This window comes from Octopus bimaculoides, chromosome 3 (assembly GCF_001194135.2).
Source record: "Octopus bimaculoides isolate UCB-OBI-ISO-001 chromosome 3, ASM119413v2, whole genome shotgun sequence".
NCBI classification, from domain to species: domain Eukaryota; kingdom Metazoa; phylum Mollusca; class Cephalopoda; order Octopoda; family Octopodidae; genus Octopus; species Octopus bimaculoides.
Genome location: NC_068983.1, coordinates 131,211,197 through 131,220,781, shown reverse-complemented (window position 1 = coordinate 131,220,781; position 9,585 = coordinate 131,211,197). Strand labels below are relative to the sequence as shown.

General features: G+C 35.8%; 1 protein-coding gene across 1 annotated transcript in view; it reads left to right on the top strand.

Annotated features, from left to right (window-relative positions):
• LOC106874079 (stAR-related lipid transfer protein 5) overlaps positions 1-9,585 on the top strand; it is a 202,687-nt gene that overhangs the window by 103,879 nt on the left and 89,223 nt on the right. The window contains exon 2 of the mRNA XM_014921673.2: positions 2,506-2,555. Within this exon, the coding sequence (XP_014777159.1) occupies positions 2,506-2,555 (50 nt within the window). The remainder of the gene's footprint in view (positions 1-2,505; positions 2,556-9,585) is intronic.

The following is a 9,585-nucleotide window of genomic DNA, read 5'->3' as shown; positions in this document are numbered from 1 at the left end:
ATATATATATATATATTCGTGTGTGTGTGTGTGTGTGTGTGTGTGTGTGTGTGTATATGTATATATTTAAAAAAACAGCAAGTCACAAACACAGATCAGTATTGACTCCCTAGACGTGTAAGGTCTCCGAGTAAATGTGCAGTGTGCCCATGTCTTACGACGGCACTGCCTATAACATCCTGTTGCACACTGAATTCACCACGCCATTAGTACCCATCTATTGCCAGGTATATATATTCTTCGACTGCGATGTATTCCTACTGTTCGTGCAAATCTCCGCCTTTACAAAAAAAGCTTCTCGGGATATAATTGTCTTATTTGTTCCCGTGTTGAAGGATTTTTGTTGTCTTTTTCTTTTTCTTCTTTTTTTTTGTAAAGGAAATATAAGGAAGAAAATTAAACAGCGATAAATTGTGTCCTAGAAAAAACAAAAATCAGAAGTGTTTTTTGAGTGTTAAATAGTTATTTTGGTAATAAATAGATGGAATTGGTAAGCAAGAATAAAACATCTGGTAATCTATCCAATCATAATAATAACAATCAGGAAAATAACCATCGCCGCTGCCACCCCAGTAGCAACAGCAACAATAACAACAACCATGGTAGTGGTGGTGGTGGTGGTGATGATGATGGTGATGATGATGATGATGATGAATTCGCCGAATATTTTACTTGTAACGTGCTAATTGATTCAACGAAAAGAACTAATAACCATATGGTAATCTATTCGAGGAAGTCTGTTTCTATTTCTTTTTTTCTAATCTTTGTCTTTCGTTAAGACTGAAGAGGCGGAATATTGCCCATAGCCGATCCAAACGGTGGGAATGCATCGCCCGCCGAGGGAGATATCTGTCTTGGATTGCCGTAACTGATGTAGAGTGGTATTTGAGGCAGATTGTACTGCTATATCGAGAAGTCAACTTAACCGAGTAGAAGTACCATTGTTGGTTCCTACAGAATGTCTGATAAAAATAATTGTTCAAGGTGTAGATGTAGGACAAGATTTATATAAATTGTACTGTTTGTCATCAATAATAATTGGGGACACTTTAATATTTCTACGGCTTACATGTCTGCTAGACCAGTACGAACAGTAATGTTTTGTTTATTACTCTGTGTAACAAATTTTGCTTTTTGTCTTTGGTCAGTAAGTGGTATTTTCTCTTTGTTACTATTTAGAAGTCAAAGGAAATGGCTACTATTCCTTTCGAACTTTGCTTTTGTGACTGGACATCAATGTTTTGAAACTGACATATTTTCCATTACATTTCAGACAGACTCAGTGCTGAATTGCTGAAGCAGATATATCGTTATAGCAAATATTCTCCTCAATAACACAGATTTGCTTGACCTTAAGCACTTGAGCCCGTCCCTTAGTGGCTGACAATATGTGCATCTCTTATCGCGAGCAGAAGGGTGGTAGCATCATAGCCATGTGTTGAGAGGGAGTTTTGGGGTTTGAATAGAAACAATAAAAGCGAAGTTTGAAGGAAATATTAACCATTTTTCATACTTCTAGATTTAAGTAGATAGAAAATAACAGTTGCTACCCAAGGACAAAGAACGTGTTACACAGTGTTATTGAAAATTTCAGACACGGTAATAATTTGGGACACTTTCGTATTTCTATGGCTTAAATGTCTGCTAATATAGATCTGTACGAGCAGTAATTTTTTGTTTATTATCATTGGTAAGTTGAGACACGATAACATCTAAATAGCTCAAATATGAACAATTCAAGGAATTATATATTCTTATTAATGTATACTTACTATAAATAACAAGATGGGGCATTATAGTATATGTATAGCTGAAATTGAGCAGAACTTTAAACTTTCATAAGTTCTTGATAAAGAAGGTGATTGAAGAGACGTTCACAGATATGGTAATATTTTTTTTTTAGATATAGAATATTTAGGGCTGAAATATTGCAATATTTGTTTCTACAACAGTAAGATTTAATTTAGGGAGATTTGGCTGCTATTTCTATTAGGCCAAGTGGATGAGTAGAGTAGTCAGTGTATTCGGACCTGGAGCATTACTCCGGCTCAGAAAGCAAAGGTGGGAGGTTGGCGGGTGTGTTTACATGCTATGATATCTTCCTCTGTAACCCGCAAATACTGCCGGCAAAGTTTCACCGAATTTCGTATCGTGTCTCAGAAGCTTTCAAGTTTCTCTGTTAAAAAAGAAAAGAGAAAAAAAAGACAAAACAGTATACCGATTTTCTATATAGCAGGGAAAGGCTTTTATTAAACTGCATTGAAAAGTTCCTACCCCACCATAAATGTCTTTTTGAAAATCTATATACCGAAAACCAAAAAGACCAAAATATTTAGATAACGTCCCCTTCCCACAAGATGTAAGCACTCTAGAAGATCCGTTTAGGATTTGTTCTGTTTATGAAACTGAAAGCGTTTTCCATTTTAAAAATATTTCACATATCAAACCGTTACAAATTCTTTTTTCACCAACATCACAATAAAAATTCCTTTTTTCTGTTTTCAGAAAGATATTACCGTTTACTGTAAAAAGTCGCCAGAGTTTAGCGGTCACCTGTAAGTAACAGTTTTATCATACATTAAACATTCATTGACCACCCATTTAAGATAAGAATATTAGATGCCACTTATTTTACATTGTTTGTTTGCTTAATTATTTGCCTGCTTCAGTGTACGTTCAGGTATCTCAGGAGTACCGAAGCAAGCAATTCCGATTTTGTATAAATTATAACAAATTAAAGGAAAATGTGTTAACATGTGTGTGTGTGTGGGGGGGGGGGAGGCACCTTGACACCTCGGCAGTTATTTGCTTGAAGGAAACTATATATATGTGTTTGTCTTAGCTCCTCGCAATAATTATAAGCGAATGTTACCCTTATCCAAAAGTTGCCATTCATTTGTAATTGTCCATGGTAAAAAAAAATTCCCGACGCTTATGGCTTTCGTGTTTAAAGGACTGATGAAAATATTACCTTGCTTGGAAAAGGAGAGAAGCTGATATCAGTATCAGCATCCAGCTGTAGAAAATTTGATCTAAATTTCGTCTAACCTAAACAAGTATAGGAAAGTAGATATTAAAATTAAACAGTGATGTATGTAAGATGTGATTAAGTGAACATAACTACTATTTCTGGCAAGTCAAACTACCCTATAAAAACTCTTTTGAAAATAACTGGAATTGTTTTTATCATTGTTCTTTTGTCTTAACATTGGACGATGTTCAAGTATTATATGAGATTAGATCTTACTCAAGTATATTACATGTATTTTCTTTACTGGCTACGGAAGAATAAATGACAAAATCAAACACAGCGGGGTTTGAATTCACAATATAATAACAATAACTTAATACCGCAAGCTAATGTCAAACACGAAATATTGTTTCTAATAGAAATCAAGAAGAGAATAACATTGGATAACGTTTGACACAATAGACGCCCTTTCAAACACTACCATTGTTTTTAACAAGAAGCCTAAATTAGGGATAGAATCTGAGACTTGTAGGAGGACAAGAAAAAATAATTTTTTGAACGGAAACTTTGCTGAAATGTTTGCAGGAGAGTAGTTACCGTTGAAGGTACCTCACGGCCTTGCGAGGCTGTTAAACTTGATGGTGAACTTAATCTAGTATCTTCTAAATTCGACGGACATTTCCGCCTGTAATGCTTCCGTCACGATACATTCCTGGGTTAGCAAAATGCTATAGAACAGGATACCTGCTCATGATACCACATAGTGAAATCGAAACCGAATCCTTATAATAAAAAGTGGCCTTCTTAACTACAGAACCACATCTGAATGAAAAATGACGGTTGGAATGCTCTTCATCATAGATCTGCTGGACGAAGTCGACTTAGAATTAATTAACAGCAACAACAACTTACAGTGAAAGAAAAAATGTCTTGTCTGGTAAAAAGAAAATTGCTGAACAACTGAATCAAAGTGAGATTTTGATCCTCACTACACCATTTATTAACACAGTATAAATGAATGATCCCTTAAAATGTATTCATTTAACCTCTTTGTCATGGGATGCAAACCGATCGACGCGACCACCGAGAAATTTCAACCATTCTTCAATTTACCGTCTATAAAACTGGCCAAGCACATCGGATAATTTTGTTCGAGATCACACTGCAGGAAAAATATCTTTATCAGGGCATTAAGTGTTTCACACGATCTTGCAAGTGCTTTGTGCGTCATTTCCTCCTTATATATATATCAGTTGTTGGTAGTCTACTGTCACCAGACACAAACCTAACAAGTAACCTTCCTTATTCAGTGAAAGAGATAAATAAATTCAGCAGTGAAAATAAGCAAAACAGTGATATTGTTGTTGCTAATTTGTCAGTCGGTGAACTGTGGTACATAGGTAAGAGAGTGTGGTACATATATGAACCTGAGTGAAAGGTACCTGTCCTTCTTAAATGTAGTAGACATCCTGTCTAAATCAAAATATATAATTATTGAGCATACACATATACACACAATTGTACACACACACACTTATATATATATATATATGTGTGTGTGTGTGTGTGTGTGTATGTATGGGATTATACACACATAGTATATATCTATATATACATGTAAATAAATCTATATATGCATGAGACAGCGTTTAATGTCACGTTAATAACTAAATATATTTTCATTTATTGATTTAACATGTGTTTATGTGAGTGGGGAACACACATCCATGTGTATGCGTGTGCATATATATATATATATATATATATATATATAAATATATATATATATACACATGCATACACACACACATACACACATATATACATATATACATATATATACATGCAAATGATAATGTGCAAATATACATACACACATAGTGAACTACACCAACCACCGGAAGCTTCCCAAACACTTTTGTGCGTGTGTGTCTGAAAAAGGCTCATCATTGGCTGAATTAATGCTGACGTATGAAAGTATTAACAGGAAATACTGGCAGTAGCGACGGTGGGTTAATATCAAAACTGGTGTATAACAACATAAGTGGCGGCTGTGTCGCTTATTCTTTTATTTTGATTTGCTATATAAATGATTACCAATTGCTGTATGTTAATAAAATAACATAAATCCCATGCATATTTATGTGTGTGTTTATGTGCACATATGCATGTGTTCCTACGTGTGTGAAGTTAAGGCGATATCTATGAGCAAAAACTAAAAATTAACTAAAAAAATTTAAGTAGCTAAGCTGAATTGAATCGGTAATACTGATGTCGACTTATTGGCAGATTTTCAAGACTGACCAGTCTTACGTTCGTTAGACTTCAAATTTTTGATCTAGGAGTAGCATCTATACGCATGGGTCTTACTTGTGGTTGAGTGTATTGGATGCGATGTGGTAGGAATGAGTTTTGTTAGAGAATATGAAAGGTTTACAATGTTTCAGAACTCTAAAAGTCCTATGTCGACACGAAGAAACAAAAATAATAAAATGGTTTAAGTTTGGAGAAGAGGACTTTATAGGGTTCTGTAAAAGTAGAGCTGATATAGCTACTTAAATATGACTTGGCGGAGGACTTAGTAAAATTGTAGGGTGGATTGGTTTCTTTCAAAAACTAGAAGTGCAACGATATTGAAGTAACATATTTCTACTTGGGTGCCAGAATGAATCTATGTGGTGCTTAAATCTTATTTTGAATCGATTTGCCATTAAACCTATGTAAGAGTGGGAAGAATTGATGTTAACGGTGTCTCAGTATATAATATATATTTTACTAGGTAGTTGTCTTCGATTGGACATATATTGGTATTTCTATATTTGCATTTGGGTATTCACTTAATTATATGTATGTTCTTATGCGGGTGCATGTGTGTTAATATTTAAGTATCCGAATATATGAAGTATTGAATGTTCAAGTGTGGAGGTGTAATCGATGTCGTGGGCCTGTAAAAGAAGTAACTCAGGAGGACAATATGATCATTGACAGAAGAGAAGGAGTGGAAAGTAGAAGTATAATAAACCTATATACAAACATCAATATGCGTTATTAATTCCCTTCGCATATTATGTATTTATGTCATTCATACCTGCAGAGGTATACACTCGAGTAAATACGTTCATATAAACAGATATGATTATATACATTGTTTCTGTGTGTTTCTGTGTATGATTATACACCGCGGTGTCATGTCACTTCCGCTCGCCGGACGTTCCTTGGAGCATCTGGCTGTGTTCGGTGTGGCTTTGTACAGAGGCCATCCGGCCTCCTTCCTCTATCGTCAACTGGAAGTTATTTTGTCTCTTCGTTCTACAGTCCCTCATGGTCTCAATTCTTCACTCCTATTCATCTAAACCCACCTCCACAAACGTTTACACACACCACACATCTTTCATATTCTACTGCCTTGCCTTTCTCTACACCATTTGTTCATTACCCAAGCTACCGACACCATTATGCCCATACAGCATGCGCATAAAATACACCAGCACAAACACACACACGCACCCCCACCCCCACACACTTATACACACACACTAGCACCCACACTCCTTACTTTCTTCCCCACACGTACAGTAACATGTATATAACCAAGCACCTACACCTCCCAACACCACTTAGTTTCTTTGTCACCCCTATTCCACGCGAGACATCCATCCAGGTTGACCCGCATACAGTCCTCTACAGCACACACATACATCAAATAGCCTCACACTCAGATACAAGGGCCCTTACACCAATTACATGCGCATACGTACAGAATATGCACTCACATATTAAATTCATATACACACACTTTATCCAAGAGCCCCTTACAAACACATCGGCTGAAAAATATAGATACGTACATTCGGTCACATATATAAATTTACATACGCATGTTCCCATGCATACACATAAACACACTCACATAATCTTTATACCCACACACATATGTTCGCTGGCTCAAAAACACACCGATCGCGCTCGCTCACACACACATATGCACACGCACCCGTTATCCTCTCAATTCACCATGTAGCACCGTTAATTCAGTCACGTTTTTACTCCCCATTCATTTCTATAGAAGAAAATAGGCTCGAAACGTCAAACACATCTCCCGTTTTTCCTTGTTTATTTTTCTTTCACCTAACTGTTTTTTTTTTGTTTATTTTTGGACCATACACACACACACACACACACATGAATATATATGTGTGTATACATATATATCCGTTGAATTTTTTTCTCTTTCTATTGGCATACTTCTGTATGTGTGTATAGGCACACACAAACACACACACACGTGTATGTGAGTGTGCATGTATAGACACATACACATACACACACACACACACACACACACTCACACACACACGTGTGTGTGTATGTATATATGTACACGGATGCGTGCGTACACATATATACACCCAAGCTTGCACATTCATATTATCAGAATAAACTAAAATATGACTACAAAAAAAAAAGTTGGAGTAGAGAGTCAAGGTGAAATAAATGAGAAAATAGGAAGGGAGAAGCCAAGAATTACGTGGATGGAAATCAAGATAATGAATGTTTTCGGAGAGCATAAAAACAACCTATGGTATTCAATATATTGAAAGCGGATGAATATTATGACGACTTAACTTTCAACAAAATTCTTAGAAAGCAAAGAGAGAGTCATTGCTTAGTCGCTCAAGACTATGCAACTAAATATCTCTTACATTACACCCTATCAATTTAAAATAAATAAATATATGTACACATACATAAATACACACACACACACACACACACACACACACACACACACACACACACACACACACACACACACACACACACACACACACACACACACACACACACACACACACACACACACACACACAAATACGAGTGTGTGTGTATGTATGTATGCATATAGTTGGCCATCCTCTATCTTCACAGTGAGATACGTGCATCACTTTCTACGTTTTTACTTTAATTTCTATGATATTTGATCTCTCTCTCTTGGAATCTTATCTTTTCAAGCGATTTTAGGTATTTTTTTCTTCTTATTGAAGTTTCAGTATCTCGATTTCCTTTGTCTTTCGGTCTTTATTTCACTAATGCATGCCCGAGAAAGACAAAACCCATCCTACCTTATGCAATGCACACACATTTCACCGTTTAACACAGACGTCAACTTACAACAATTCTACATCTTTAGTCATACGCACCCAATGCGCACGCATCGGTCTACATTAACTTGGTAACAAACACCCTCTTAACAATTGCATACAAAACGACATACTCCCACATCCCCACAAACCAACGTAATCAAATTTATTCTTGCAAATATCTATACTCATACATAGAGTCCCTAACAACATACGTTACACGAGTGCCTCTTACGCTCGCTTGTAGACACACACAGACGTTTGCATGTACACAACACACGCTCTTTCTTCAGAATTCTCTCCATAGATCGTCATTCCTCCCTAGTCATAACACATCACCTTTTACCAGTGTCTTATAGTGTCATAAAAATTAATTTCATAAAATTAGTGTTGTAAAATTAAATTTTCATAATATTGTAGTTTTGTACTTTTTTCTACACGCTCTCAATTCCTTTCTATATCTCTACCTATGTTTATGTTTCTGTTCATGAGAAACCAACGTTGACTCTTTCAACTTCTCAAGCGTAAAACTAATGCTATACACGTCATACTTGCGTTGAGCTGCTTTTTTTTATAATTTACTTTTTATGTGTGTGTGTGTGAGTGTATCTTCATTGAAATTCTTCCTCTGAAAGAGCTGGCTTCCAACAAAGATACAAAGCTCCATCTTTGGAATGTAGATAACGAAAACCATGTCACATTTTAAATCTGAGAAAAGTTTTTCATAGCTTTACTGTTCCGCTTACAAATTGTATTTGTAATTTACGAGTCGGTTGGTTGATTTCTTTTCTGAAAACCGTATCTTAACCAGATTGTTGCCTAGACATTATGTCAGTTATAAATGTACTTACAAAACCAACTGCTCCAATTATTATTTGGTGTAAATGTAAATTTGTAATCCGGTTGAAGAAATAGAAGGTTTTGAAGCAGTTGTCCATAGTTATCTTCTTTCTCTTTGATTTTCAAAGAGATATTCACATTAGCAGGATAGCTGACCTCTGTGACGGTACATACTTTTTCTTGTCTGTATGTATGCATTTGTGTGTGTGCGCGCGTGCGTGCTTCCAGACACAAACTGGAATCTGCGTGTAACTGGGTGTATGTCCATATACATGAAGTTTCAATATAAATGCATTTTCTTTCTTCGGGGTGAGTGAGGTCATCTTATTTCCAGATCTCAGCAACTCAGTGTGTGTTAGTATAAATGTGTGCGTGTGTGTGTGTGAATGTTTCTATGTATGTGTGTTTGTATGTTTCTGTGTGTGTATGTCCCGTCAGTTCAACATGTGCTTCAATAACTTCAATTATGAATAGTTAGTCGTTATGGGTGTAGCATGCTTCTGTGTACGTGGAATCTATGTATGTATGTATGTATGTATGTATGTACATATGTACGTATGTATATATATTTATGTATATGCATGTGTATGTATATACGTATGTGTGTATATATATATATATATATATATATAT